This window comes from Cyclopterus lumpus, chromosome 8, assembly GCF_009769545.1.
Source record: "Cyclopterus lumpus isolate fCycLum1 chromosome 8, fCycLum1.pri, whole genome shotgun sequence".
In the NCBI taxonomy this organism is placed as follows: Eukaryota; Metazoa; Chordata; class Actinopteri; order Perciformes; family Cyclopteridae; genus Cyclopterus; species Cyclopterus lumpus.
The window spans coordinates 6649523-6663274 of record NC_046973.1 but is presented as its reverse complement, the minus strand read 5'-3'; the positions used below and the strand labels follow the sequence as shown (position 1 = coordinate 6663274).

The 13752-nt window shown below is 43.9% G+C and overlaps 1 protein-coding gene across 1 annotated transcript in view; it reads right to left on the bottom strand.

Annotated features, from left to right (window-relative positions):
- The window catches only part of pecam1 (platelet/endothelial cell adhesion molecule 1), a 7645-nt gene extending 185 nt beyond the window's left edge, over window positions 1-7460 (bottom strand). The window contains exons 1-15 of the mRNA XM_034538454.1: window positions 7353-7460; window positions 7223-7246; window positions 5511-5804; window positions 4465-4761; window positions 4112-4372; window positions 3716-4000; window positions 3333-3629; window positions 2968-3249; window positions 2373-2511; window positions 2163-2230; window positions 1933-1986; window positions 1376-1468; window positions 1229-1276; window positions 581-603; window positions 1-128 (exon numbers count right to left, since the gene is read on the bottom strand). The exon at window positions 1-128 is cut by the window's left edge and continues 185 nt beyond it. Coding sequence (XP_034394345.1) covers window positions 1-128; window positions 581-603; window positions 1229-1276; window positions 1376-1468; window positions 1933-1986; window positions 2163-2230; window positions 2373-2511; window positions 2968-3249; window positions 3333-3629; window positions 3716-4000; window positions 4112-4372; window positions 4465-4761; window positions 5511-5804; window positions 7223-7246; window positions 7353-7410 — 2351 coding nt within the window. The 5' untranslated portion in view covers window positions 7411-7460. The remainder of the gene's footprint in view (window positions 129-580; window positions 604-1228; window positions 1277-1375; window positions 1469-1932; window positions 1987-2162; window positions 2231-2372; window positions 2512-2967; window positions 3250-3332; window positions 3630-3715; window positions 4001-4111; window positions 4373-4464; window positions 4762-5510; window positions 5805-7222; window positions 7247-7352) is intronic.
- Between the last annotated feature and the right edge of the window lie 6292 nt (window positions 7461-13752).

The following is a 13752-nucleotide window of genomic DNA, read 5'->3' as shown; positions in this document are numbered from 1 at the left end:
ACACTGTCGATGTCAACCTCATCTATGTGGTCATCGTGGACACTGTGGTCACCGTGGTTACCGCGGTCACCGTGGTGATCCGTATCGTGGTGATCCGTATCGTGATTCAGCTGTGCATACTCCACCTGCTGAGGAGGAACAAAACAGTCAAAGAAAGGCACAAACTGATTCTGGCTGAAAGACGACTGCATGGTATGTAACGGATGTATTTGTGTGTTGTTTGTCAAGTCATTTGTCTTGAAAAGAAATGTATTAAGTATTGAGAACGTGGAGATTAACAGCTACAGTTGGTGAGACACAGAGCAAAAATATATACTTTTTTCGTGTTATTTTCTGAATATGTCCTAGTTTCTATAAATGTACACCAAAAAAATAATTAAATTTGTACAAATAATAGGAAAACCTTTGAACTGACTACAATCTAGTTGACTGCAATTCATTAATTGAAGTGAACATAATTGTGGCAAATGTCCTACCTAAACTTTGTTTTAAGACACTTCATATGCTATTATTAGTAAATTATCACAGATACAAACAATAAGTTGTGTGTGTGTGTGTGTGTGTGTGTGTTTCTACGTACAGCATCGGCCGGCTCTGGAACACCTGTAAAAACAAAGCCAGATGACAAGCTCAGGAAACCAAAGGAGTCTGAGGATTAAAGGAGGGCTTGTATTGTCATCAGCGCTCCCCATGAACAGCGCCCACATCCCAGGAAACAGTGAGCTTATCATATCGCACACATTTATGCTATTATGTTTGTGGTGATAGAGTCTTTATCAACAAGCCAGTCTCCTCTTAAAAGCACATAGAGCAAAACACATGGCGACCATGTTATATTGTGTTTCCCTTTAACTCGGCTGCGTCGTTGTTTGTGTCACTGACATTTACACCGTTAGGAGTTATTAGGAGCCAATGACTGAACAATGGAGGAGAGTTTCCCTCACCAGCATGAAACAATGGAGTTGTGCTCAGTTAGTCCGAACGGATGTTCGTACCGTTTGGCTCTGATTGTTAGAACAGGAAGTTGTCTTTGACGACAGCAGGAAGTGGACACCTGGCGACTGCCTTCTGTTTTAATGGGACATTCTTTCACTAACAATGTGGTTGTTTACAGTTGGAGCTGATCCTGTTTCCTGGCTCTTTTCTGCGCCTGAAACGTGGCCGTTTTTTTTTCTCTGAGCGCATAACGTCAGTGGGATTTTAGCGAGGAGCAGGATGTGAGTCCTACCTTGCTTGGAGTTACGCACTTCGCTGTAGTTTCCCTTTTTCACCGGAGCTGTGGACAACAAAGAGGACAACAAAAAGACACCTATTTACGACCGTGTTTTTCATTTCCAAAATTATGAACCTGATATAATTTCAGATGCAGTCACACCTCTGTTGGGATCTGCCGGCCTGATCTGCACCTCCGTGTATTGAGGTTCTGGTGGCTTTTCTGGAGCGGTCACACTGTTCTGGTCCTCAGACTCTGCAGTACAACACAGTAGCAAGCTGAAGTTACACCTCATAGCATTTCATATTATTTAAAATCAAACAGTGCAGCAGTCAAAGAAAGTCATATTGAAACGATAACGCTGGTGATGTTCTATATTTTTTACCAACAATGAGCCAAATATTTTATCCCAAACACATTGCCCTGTAGCTGAAAATACTTAATACCAAATGTGTATTAATCCGCAGCTGGAAATAGTCCCCCACAGACACATTATTTCCTCCTCCTTAAGTAATGTTTGCTAAACACTGCAGTGACCAGCTGTTGCAGGAAATTACAGAGCCTTTTGAAAAAAAGGGAAGTGTGTACTCTTTTTCAAAAGATTTACATCTTTAGTGTTTGAAATGATTAAAGACCGACTCACACATTGTTAGTTTTCTTTTTTTCTCTGGGATTTGTCTGAGAGGTAAACAAAGAAAAACTGTCTCCACACTACTCACCCGAGCCTGATGCATGTTCACTCCAAACACTCTTTCCAATCATGCCTGGAGTGACTACACAGAGAGGACAAAAAAATAGCACCAGACTCGTCGCGGAATCAGTAAAATCTACACCACAACTTTCATAAAAAAAAAAAGAAGCAAATAAAGACAAATTTAAAACGAGTTTACTAACTCATATTTTGCTCCTATATGCAGCTCGGTATTTAAATCGGCATGAGAGACTTTACCATTGGCAGCCTCGTTGACCTCCGCCTGGGTGAGGCTCAGCCGCTCCGTCTTGGTGCTGGCTGACTTCCTAAGAAGAGGTGGGCACACAAACACAATCAGCTTTTGAAAACAGGAAACCGTTCGGGCGTCAGCGTACCACGCTTGCTAATAAAATGTGCTTCACCTTTGAAACACAGATTTTTGATAAGAACATGAGCAATGTTACTTACACTGACAGCTCGCCAGTTCTCTTCCTCTTGAATAGAAGGAGGCGTCTTTTTAAGGCCACAATGAGGACCAATGCCAGGATGAGCAGGATGCAGAAGACAGCAACCGCGATGAGACCTTTCTTCCAGCCAGCCAACTTCACTGCACAATACATTTTAATGAAACGTACGGACGGGTATGAATTATATCATAACTTGATTATTAAACACAGTTTACCTTTCACGTCTGGGTATAGATATATCCACCATTTATTTAAATGTTTATTGATAATCTCATCCAATAATTTGTATGTAATAATCTCCACAAGGTCTATATTTTAAACTCACTATGGCTCACATATTTATAGTAGGTCTGAAAGTATTCTTAAAACACAATTTGTGTCCCTTTACGGTGTATTGCTTACACAACCAGATTGTTATAAAGTCAAATTTCATGTTTGAAAAAGAAATTAGAAACTCCATTATTTAGACTTTATCACACAAATGTCCTCACTTTTTTTTGGATAAAACATCATTATTGTCTAACACTCTACTTGGCCCTGACAAAGGCAGACGTACATGACCATCATCTCTGCTATCAGCTGAAGATAAAGCACACCTCCGATGGTGATGATGAGGCTTTGCTTGGTTGCGTTGGCCGGGTTGTTGCCCACACAGTAGTACTGCCCTCTCTGCTCTCCTCTGACGTTGCTGATGCTGTAGGATCCCTTCAGCTTCTCGGAGGTCTGGGAGAAGAGAGCGCCCTCCGTCTCCGTGTGGAACCAGGAGAAGCTGATGGGAGGAGTGCCTCTCACAACCGAGCAGACAAGAGTCACGTCCTGCCCCTCAGAGACGTCCCCGGCTCCGGGGAGCACCATCAACACTGGTATTGAGACAGGCTCTGCACAGAGTTAAATGTAATGTTAGACCAGCTGTTCAGCGTGTTCACATCAATCTGTGCGAATGAGTCGTCATCCAACACACCTATGATGGTTGAAAGTAGCAGCTGTTGCCCTGTTCCTATCATCGGAGGCCTGTGTTCACTGTTTTTCGCGTGGCACAGAAAGCTATTTAAGTCTGAAGTCTTGTAGATGGCTGAGAAGCTAAAGATGGCCTCCTCCCCGGGCTTGCTCACCACGCTGCTCTGAGCCAGCGGGCCAGGGCTGTTCAGGGTGTAGGTGATAGGCAGAGTGCCACTGTCGCTGTGGCAGAGTAGCTGGAAGCGCTTTCCTAACACCAGCGTACCCCCCACCACACTCAGCATGGGTTTGGAAACAGGAACTGGGGATAAGATAATTAGCCAGTTAGTCTTTGCAACGGAAACAAACAAGACAAAGATAAATAAGAGTCTCTATTTGATGACTCGCCTTTTGCTTTGACAACAACTGCGTGGCTTTCTTTCTCTACAAAGCAGTGTGTGAGAGACGAAGCTGTGGCTTTACAGGTGTAGTTGCCATTTTTAGAAGGGTTTGCCACAGTGGCGTACGACGCTGCACTGGTGAGTTTGACGTTATCTTTGTAGATGGAGAAGCGCATGCTTTCATTGCTGATCCTCTCAGCAACGTAGATGGAGACGGAGCACGTCAGCTCGAAGCGGTCACCCTCAAATATGTCTGTGGTTCTCACAGTCAGGTGTGGCTTTGAAAAGAGCTCTGTTGAAGCGGGACAGCAGAAATCTAGTACTATGCAGAGAATATGTGGTGTACTCTTTAATTATGAACATAGAGGAGGCTTTAAACTTTTTATATTATATAGACACTTGCCTTTGACTGTGATAGTTCGATATGTTTCTTTTTGCACGTTGCCCCACTCCGCCTTGCACACAAGCTCCCCAGAGTCGCCTTCTTGTGCAGTGAACCGATGGCTGAGGCTGACTGGGGCTTGCTTGAGGATCCTCCTGCCTTTCGTCAGGAATACGTCAATGTTCTTCAGTGGGTTAATCACTTTACAGACCACCTCGAGTATCTCACACTCAAAGACATCTAGCGAGGGCAGCACATTCATGATGGGGGAAATGTAAAGTCCTGCAAGACAAAACTCAGGAGAGTCAATCCCACACTCCTCTTTAAGCAATCAGATCTTTTCTTGGAGACATAACAGCTCTTGGACTAATAACCTTTGACGATCACTGTAATCTCGTTGCTACGGTTGGAGCGTCTGGCCCCAGAAACCAAATTGACCTCATAGTCACAGTACAAGAAGCTGTCTCCGATCGCCCTCAGGACGAGTGTGGTCTCCGATGAGTTCCCGGTGGCCGCTGTCTGCTTTATCCTCTGAGGTTCTCCGGTCCTAAATTTCTGGTAAAACCTGAAGACGAGGGATCCTTTCTCCTCCGGAGCACTGCAGGCGGCGGTGAACTCCTCGCTCTCATAGGGTGAAGTCTTATTCAAGTACAGAATGGGGGCCTGCAGGCCTGAGGAGAGGAGGAACCAATAGAAAGCAAAGCTACTGTTTGTTCAGATGTAATTGTACACACACATGAGCTGCCTGCGTACGAGGTGGGAAAAGTCTGTAATGCCGGAACTTTCTCGGATTCATTCATTGAAGTGCCATTGCCATGGTTTTGTGTTTTAGTCATTAACAAAAAAAAATGTTTATTTACATTCCTTATAATAATATTTTATTAATAGTTTGCTTAAGTTGTTATGCTGCAGGGAATTTTAAAACAGGTTTCTAACATCCAAAATGTTAATGCCAGCAGCTGTAATAAAATTGAAAAGATCAAATTATTATTTTTACTGCATCTTTTGTATGTTTGCTTAATGTTTATTCTTTTTCATTTTTATCCTATTCCTTGAACACAACAAGTCGTTGCATAACACACCAAGAATGTTCCCTGTGATTGATATTTAAGTCTGAACATATGTTTTTCATTTACTGCAGAAGGCAGAACGTCAGTCTAAAATCTTCTGTCATGCTGTCAGCGTTGTGAATTATTCATCAATTGAAGAAAAAAAAGAAATACCATTGGTTTTGTCCAACGAGTTTATGTTGATTTTTCATCCCCAAGCGTGCTGATATATGCAAGAATTTCCGCTGTATTATCAAATTGTTTCATGTCGTACTATCTTGTCGGTAAAATAACAACAAACAAATGTAATCAAATAAAAATAAATAAACCCTGGTTTGAGAAATCTACTGTACTAATATGTAGCTCTCTACCTGTGACTTCCAGTATTTTGCTGAAGCTGGCTTTGCTCCTGTCCTTGACTGTGACTCGGCACTCATAACTTCCAGAGTCGGCTGCCCTGGCCGGGTCGAGGTCATATGTGATCGAGTCTTCTTTGGTGGTAGAGGAGTAAATGAGGACGTCGTCTTGTCTGAGCTGGAACTCGTGTTCCAGGTGAGGAATGTTGTCATGACTGACTCTGACTTGGCAGCGTAGAGTCACTGGCGTCCCGCTCTGAACGGTGCTGCCGGGCCGGATTGTTAGGCCCACAACGTCTATAGTGTAAACTGTACACACACACACACACACACACACACACACACACACACACACACACACACACAAAATAAATAATCGTGTAAAACCAACATCAGGGACTGAGCAAGTAACACAATCCAGCAGTCAGGGTCTATTATTCTCTCCATAATAAAGGTGAAGTCTGAAGGAAGACGCTCCGTGGCCTCCAGAGCTGCTGAAGGAAGGAAAAGGCTTCAACAAACAGCGCCTGACCTCCTGCGCCCTCCTGGGAGAGCCGTGTTGATTTATCCCAGCTTCTGCTCTCCCTCTGCAGCTGCAGCAGCAGCAGCACGATGTAACCAGCCTCAACAGCCATGAAACAATCACTTAGTCCACATCCTCAAAGTACTGCAGTTAGTTCGGACTCAGTGATGGAGACTGACTGAGGCGGTGAATGACTAACTGGGACTCTGTGGAAATACATATGGTCGAGCGTGAAAGTTCATTCCCAACTCTGCAGACCTTGAATTAAAACGGTTTTGGCAAAGCACGCAGGTATTGCAATTTTAAAGGAATAGTTCAATATTTTAGTGCAACACATACTGGTGTTTGTTTCATTGAGAATATTGATACTAATCTATGCTAATTATAAAGCTACAGACTTACGTTTATTAGTGCGCTTTAAAGGTGCTGTAGGCTAACACACTGGGTAGCCCAGCGTACGGTTGCAGTTAACAAAGTTAAAGTTTAATTTAAACAAAAACACTTAGACGGTTTTGGAAACAACTTCATGGTTTAAAAAAACTATGCAAACTAGGTGTCAACAACGTAATATAAGTACGGAAAACACGGCAGAAACACTTTGGGACAGGAACACTGTTCTCCTCGTTGTAAGTCTTGTGCGTCTAATGGTTGCCTTGTGCGTCAGTATCAGAGGCCGGGGGGCGGGACAAAGCATCGGTCTTAAAACGCCTTGGAAATGAGAACGTGCTGAGCTTGCGGTTTCGCTCACTTTTTCAGGTTTCATGCTAAGCTAAGCTAATGGCCTGCCGGCTGTTTAATGAGCGGACACACGGGAGAGTGGTGTCAATATATTCACCTGACTCTGCAAGAAGTGTGCTTTCCCAAAATGTCAAATTATTAACTCAACAAAGCAAATAAGCATTTGAATTCAAACACATGTTTTGTTTGAAAGCTATTCAACATTTGGGAGGTTCATTCAAACAGATTTGAAAAATTACCCAGCTTCACCTGTGCAACTAAAAATACTTTGAAATATCAAGGAGGCCAAGAGAGCGTGATGCAATGCCCATCTCGCAAAAATGTAACCGTGCAAAGTAAAAATAGCTTTCTTCTCTAATACAGCGAGGACTGGATAACCTGAAACTGTCTCGACACTGGAGAAACTAAAATAATGTGGACCATTTATTGGACAAGGGTCCACTATGCATTATGCAGTTCTACTTACATGGCTGTCCTCTGGCACACCGCCCTGTGTTTGGAGGGAAAGAGAGAGAAACACAAGTGAGAGTCTGGAGATTTGGTTGAACTGAAGGAGCATCCGTTATCCTGGAAGCAGCACAACAGTGAGTCCTTACAGAAGTGTAGGAGGCAGGTGAGAAGCAGCAGCAGCAGGTTGGGGGGCCTGGAGTCCATCCTGAGGGACGGTGGTTCACTGCTGTAAGATTCAAAGACAGCTGCAGAGCCGACGATACGGAGGCCAGAAGGGCAGTCAGAAGGATGAGGGAGGGCCGTAGGAAGGGAGAGGTGGAGTGTGTGGAGGGAAGAGGGTAGGGGGGGGCTCCTCGTCTTATCATACACACTCCTTGTGCCGCTTGAATGACCAGGAAATAGCTGTTACTTCCTTAGGAATCGAGCATTTCACGTGTTTTCATTAAAGCGCGAGGAGAGAAAATTCAACAACAATGCACAAGAGCCCCTCAAGGTTCTCGCCTCTCCCTCTGGTTAGGATGTGTCTCACATAATTCAACAGTTTGATATGGATGACAACCATCTTTAGCTCTGACTACATTTGGTAACATCCGAGACTCGACTGCTGCGCTCCGGATAAATAAAACAACAAACGCATCAGGAGGTATGCGAGAACCTAAAGGCTCCACTCTCACCTCTTCAATTGTTAATGTTGTCCGCTGTGTCTTCTCTGAACTGCAGCGATTCCTCCTGAGTTGTGGTCCAATCTCTAATTACATATATCAAAACATTCGCTGTTTTGACAATACCACCTCCCACCTTACACGCCATAACTATTCGTCTCCTCGTCAAATGCTGAGTGAATCATTTAGAAGATCTTAATAACTGCACAGCGTGTAGAGATTATTTATGACCAAGTGTTTGGGCAATTTGGGGAAAAACACGGGAGAGTGGTGTCAATATATTCACCTCTCTGCAAGAAGTGTGTCCCAGATATTTCTATCACTGGGAATGTGGTTGCATTTCTATATAAAATGCAGATGTAAGTATGCAACTATGTGCAGCATCCTGCAGTACTTAACTGTGACCACTAAGAGCTGCTGAAGACCAACAGGAGATCGGTCTGCTCATATCTGCATACCGCTCCCAGTCACTTTCAGTTGTGCCACATTTTACAAACTAAATATGACTTCAGGCTGTGCAGAAGTGCATTTTTACCGTCTACAGAGCTGCTGCAGAGGTGACCTTGATGGGAGACCGCCATGTTATTCTAACACAAACTGTCCTATCTGACTTAGGCTGTTTCCACTGCATGAAGGATACAAGTCAGCACCAGTAAAGAGTTCATCCTGCTGGTGATGGAAGCCTGTGGTTCAGTCAGCTTTCTATTAAGCATTTTAAAAACACACAAAGGGCAAATACAGTCAGATGTTCTTCTAAAATGTGAAGTATTTGAAGCACTGTGTATTTTAGGGTGGATGGCTTCCCATCATTATCCAACAAGGGAACATTGTTTACATTCAGACAGTTATTCGGTATTCCTGAGTACTTTGCTTAAATGTAATCATAAATAAACCCAACTACTTCAGTATTGCAGGAAATAGCTGAACGTTTGCAGCCCCTCAGACTGAGCTCACTACAGTTGGCCATGTTTCCACAGAATATGCATCTATTCGAGATCCGTAGAGAGGATTAGAGTTTAATTGTACCTCCGTCGTATACACACTCAGGGGTTGAGCGGATAGGCTGGTTTGGAGGCGTTAGCGCTGGACAGTGGTAATGATGTGATAACTTGACATTGTGACCTGCAATTATTCTGTCTTCTTCAGTTTCTCCTCCTTCAAATTGCAGCCCGCTTCCAAAACCGACTCCTTCCGCAGGGCGATATTCCCTGCATGCATTCACTGTAAAGAGAGTGTTGCATTGGAGGGGGAGATTGATGGCGGCCATGGTGGTGCCATTGACACCGTCGGTTCTCGGTGGGTCCGGGGCGGTGGTGTGATGGATGTCTTCGCCCCGGGCTCCATCCTGCCAGCACTTCGCTCAGACTGCCAAACAGGCTCTGGCTCTGCTGCACACTGTGATGTGAATCCCAGCGTGTTCAGATTCAACCATCGCAATGAAGCATACCGACACAAACAACGACGTCTGTGACAGAGACAACATGAGAAACAGCTTCCTGGATCAAGGAGTGTTTGTATGTCCTGAAATAAATAAAAGTTCAAATTGAACACAATGAACTGCGCTGATGTCTTTCTAAATGAAATAAAGACGTCCTATTGTAACACCTGCCTGAAGATGGGGGAACACATGTATTGTGACATTATTAAGGCCTATGGGAAGTGAAACACACACAAATCACTGTTTGATGATGCAATGTTTAAGGTTTGTTTAGGTTTAGGTACAGAAATTACTCGGTTTAACCAGACATCAAAGTTTCCAGCTTCGGGGAGCTTCGTCGTCATGGTGACGATAAACGACAGTATGTCGTTCTGAAATGATTGATGCTGCTGTTCGTCTTGAGAGGACAGTCTTGTAAAAACTTTCCAAAGTTTTTCTTAAGTGCAAATAAAGGTGAATAAAAGCAGGTGGATTGAAACCCACTTCGTGGCACTTTAATGTATGGAAGACCTTCACCCTCAGAGTGTTTGCTGTCTGCAGATCTGTCCGACTGACTACTGTTGACTTTATGAAGCCACTCTCCATCTCCTCTTTTCTGGCACGGTGTGTTTTGACAGAGTGCACAACCACTTGCGTCCCCAGAGACTTTCTCCGCCTCTCATCGGTTCCGGGTGACTGGAAACATTGTGGATGAAGGACAACATGGAGATGTTTCTGCCTCTGGCACAACCGCCTACAGGAAGCAGGGAGCGTGTTGCCACAAGGCAAAGCTTTGAGGCTATGAGTCCCACACAACCTCACGCCCAACCTCAACTCCATCATTCCTTCACTAACTATCTGTTCAACATCACTGTTCTGTTTTACTAATTCAGCTGAGGGATTTTAAATTCCTCTCATCCTCCAGACTCTCTCGCTGCTGTTTTTTTTCCTGTCTAAATAGGTCTCATGACTGACTTTCTCTCACTCTCTGTCTCTTTCTGTCCTCCTCGCTCCACCCACCTCATATCTGCTGAATCAATAATAAATGATCTCTGAGGCTTGGCGGTGACAGGCTCTCTGCATCGACTCCCTCAGGGTTACTGTGGAGAATCAGACGATGCTCCAGATCCTGGTATAGCAGCAGTTTTACAGTAGGACAATGAAGCAGAGGGTGACATGATGGAAAGTCATGCCCATTGGTCCGTACTGCGGGTCATTAACGGCGAGCTCTCATGGATGTGTGCTTCAAATCTCCTGGCTGCATGTATCCATGGTGTGCAGTATGTGGACAGCTCCATCTGAAACTCCACAGGGGGCTATTGCCTGCTGTGTGCTCACTCCCCACACACACCTGGATCCAAGGCCTCCTCTGTTCACATGCTGGTTTGAACATGACCCTAATTCCTTTACATTGTCCAACATGTTTTGTTTGGAGACCCCTCTTAGAGCCACCCTACTGAAGTGTCTTTGAGCAAAACACTCCAGGGCTGCAGTGCTGTTGCATATCCTGGTGAGACAGAGCGAAGCAGAGAGAGAGAGGATCACATCTGCGAGAGTCTCAAAATCTATTATGCCGCCATCAAAGAACATAAAATCTAATTGCCCTGTAACTCAATCATTTCTTCTGAAACAGCTCATCTTTTCTCTCATTTGTGGGGCGACAGGCCTTAGAGGCTGCCATCTCAAAAAACTATAGGCTTGTTTCCAAAATTAAAAATCTCCAGAAAATCTGCAAAAGAAAATGTTAATTATTGTGCATCTCCATCCACACCTGTTGTACGAATATTATGAGCTGTGTGCATCGAGATAAATAAGCTTGTGGTACTAATTCTCCAGAACCGGGCGGGGCCATTATGTCAGTGCAGACGAAGAAGCTATAAAGATGGTGTAATTCAAAGAGCGCCGCTCGGACCTCAAACAGTGGGAAACCATGTGGATGGTAATATGACGATTTGTTTTTCTTTCGTGTATTCATTTGAAGTAGGTCACAGCCTCATTTATGAATAGAGCCTGATGAAGGTATGGGGTTGGGTTTCATACAATCAATATCAACTCACAACCACTGGCCCGCAACAAAAACCTTAGTATATTTGTTTGACTCAAACATTCGGGGACCCAAGTAGAATCAGCCGACGAGGATCCTCTAAAAAGCCTCCTCAGAACAGGGGCTCTCCAGAGAGGCAAGTCTTTCTTTGGGGTCTCATACATCACGAGATGGAGGCCGACACACTAATTGACAGGCCTATTGTCGCCGCTCCAACCTCGGATGCTCACACAAGATCGGGGTTTTTACATCCGGCGTTTCAAAAACCTCTTTTGTATTGCGGCCCAGAAAACGCTGATCTTGTGTGCTGATCCCAGCATGCACTGCAGCGGGAAAGTGATCAACTCCCAAGAGAGAGCAGGGCTCAGTTAATCGGGATGCTTCTGATTAAAGCATGCGTTTAACCTCAGGGTTTAGCTCTATTAAAATCCTGTGGTATCTTGTCAGTGCAAGGGCATCTGGCAGAACCCACTTACAATCAATACGAGCATTATTCATCGTCTCCGCTCAGGACTCATTTTTTTACTCACGGTAAACGAGTGTGTGTGTGTGTATGCGTGTGTGTGTGTGTGTGTGCACGCTACTACTGGCACCTGGAATACTGAAATGTTTCAGGTTGTAAATGTGTAAACATATGTTTTTTAAAGGGTGCTGTGTTTAAGATGTATAGCCACGTGCTCCAAATAAAGAGGGGGCAGCATTTCACATCTCAAATGAGTGAACATGTATCTGGTTTATTGCATTAGATCCAGATCCATTCATTGGAGTAGACGCCTCGCTTCGCCCCCCAAATCAAATCGTACATGGACCTCCAACGTGACTGACATGTCGGACTGAGGGCAGACTAGAGTGACTCACTATCACCTCCTGAAGTGATATTACAAGACAGGCCAAGCTGGGACGAGATATCAATGAAACGTAGCACATCGATGTCTTTGACACCAACACCGTCACCTTTTCATAATTGTTTTTCTTCAAAAATGATTGCCATATCTTACACATTGCACCTTTAACCTTATTTTTTTTCCCGTTGAAACCACTCTGCAAATAAAGACAGGAATTCAGTTGGATATTTGTTTATTTCTAGGTAAATGTCATAACAGCACATTTTATAAAGGAAAAAAACAAACACACAGGAGAGAAGCAGTTGGAGAAAAGTATCAAACTAAAAGGGGAAGTGGGGTTAAGTAATTTACTACAGTGAGTTAGCACAGAGCATTGCATAACTCCCAGTCTTGGCTGGTGGTGGCCTTTATATAGCAGAACAATGTGTCTCATTTGGGAGGAACACTAATGAGCTGGAAAAAATGTTGGCACAATTAAGTTAAAATGGATGTTCTGTAGGCTCGGAGTTGCCCTCTGCCACCTCTTGGCAAACTAAATGCTGAAAAATAACACCTTGATTTTCGAGCTTGTGTTTGTTTCAGTGGAGCGTAGATTATAGAGGATTTAGTTTTTTAGTCTCATCAGAAAAAACTGCAACAGCCACAGATACAGGAATGTATTCTTTATTCTTTCTGTCAAAGCATTTGATTCATCGATTGCTGTCAGGATGTAATGAGAATTTCAACAAATGAAACAAAAATGGTCTTGAAGAAGATGACCAACCCCGGCTTTAAACTAGGACAGAGCCAATGTTCCTGTTTCCCTTCATGGTCTCTATCACTTAGGCATGTTTTCCTTCTCTTGGCGAAGAAGCCCTTTGTAGCAAAAATGTTGCAGTGGAAACTTTCCATGAATAAAATGTGATTGAACAGTCATCTTTTTGTTCCCCATTTCCTAAATCTTTACTTTTTATTTCATCATCTGTTTCAAAAAGCGTGTCGTGGAAGTGTTCAATTCACAATGGAGGCTCAGGATGAGGAACAAAGGCTCATCAAGATGCCACTCCACACACACACACACACACACACAAACACACACACGCACACACACACTCACACACACACACACACACACACACACACACACACACACACACACACACACACACACACACACACAAACAGATGTCTTGATTCAGTTATTAATGAGAACAAATCCAATTCAAAATCCAATTGATGTGGCTGCAGAGCCGAGTTTAAATATAAATATAAACCTTATAAATTACGAGTGTTCCATTTCACACTCGTACTTTCTCCATACATTTCTACACAGAATGTGGAAATGATTAAAAACACCCCCATCCCTATTATCAAAACTGGAGATTGCTAACTAGGAGCAAGGAAGAAACGGTAGATAGGGGGGGGGGGGGAAGGATGCAAGGTGAGAGGCAGAAGGAGAACACATGAACTGCAACACTCGACTGTCTGTTCAGCCGGAGGAGACTGATTACGGTGTTAAGTGGAGGCGAACGTCTCTCAGCCCCGACATGGAAATGAGACCCAGCACGGGAAGCAGACGGATCGGACAGACGAGGAACA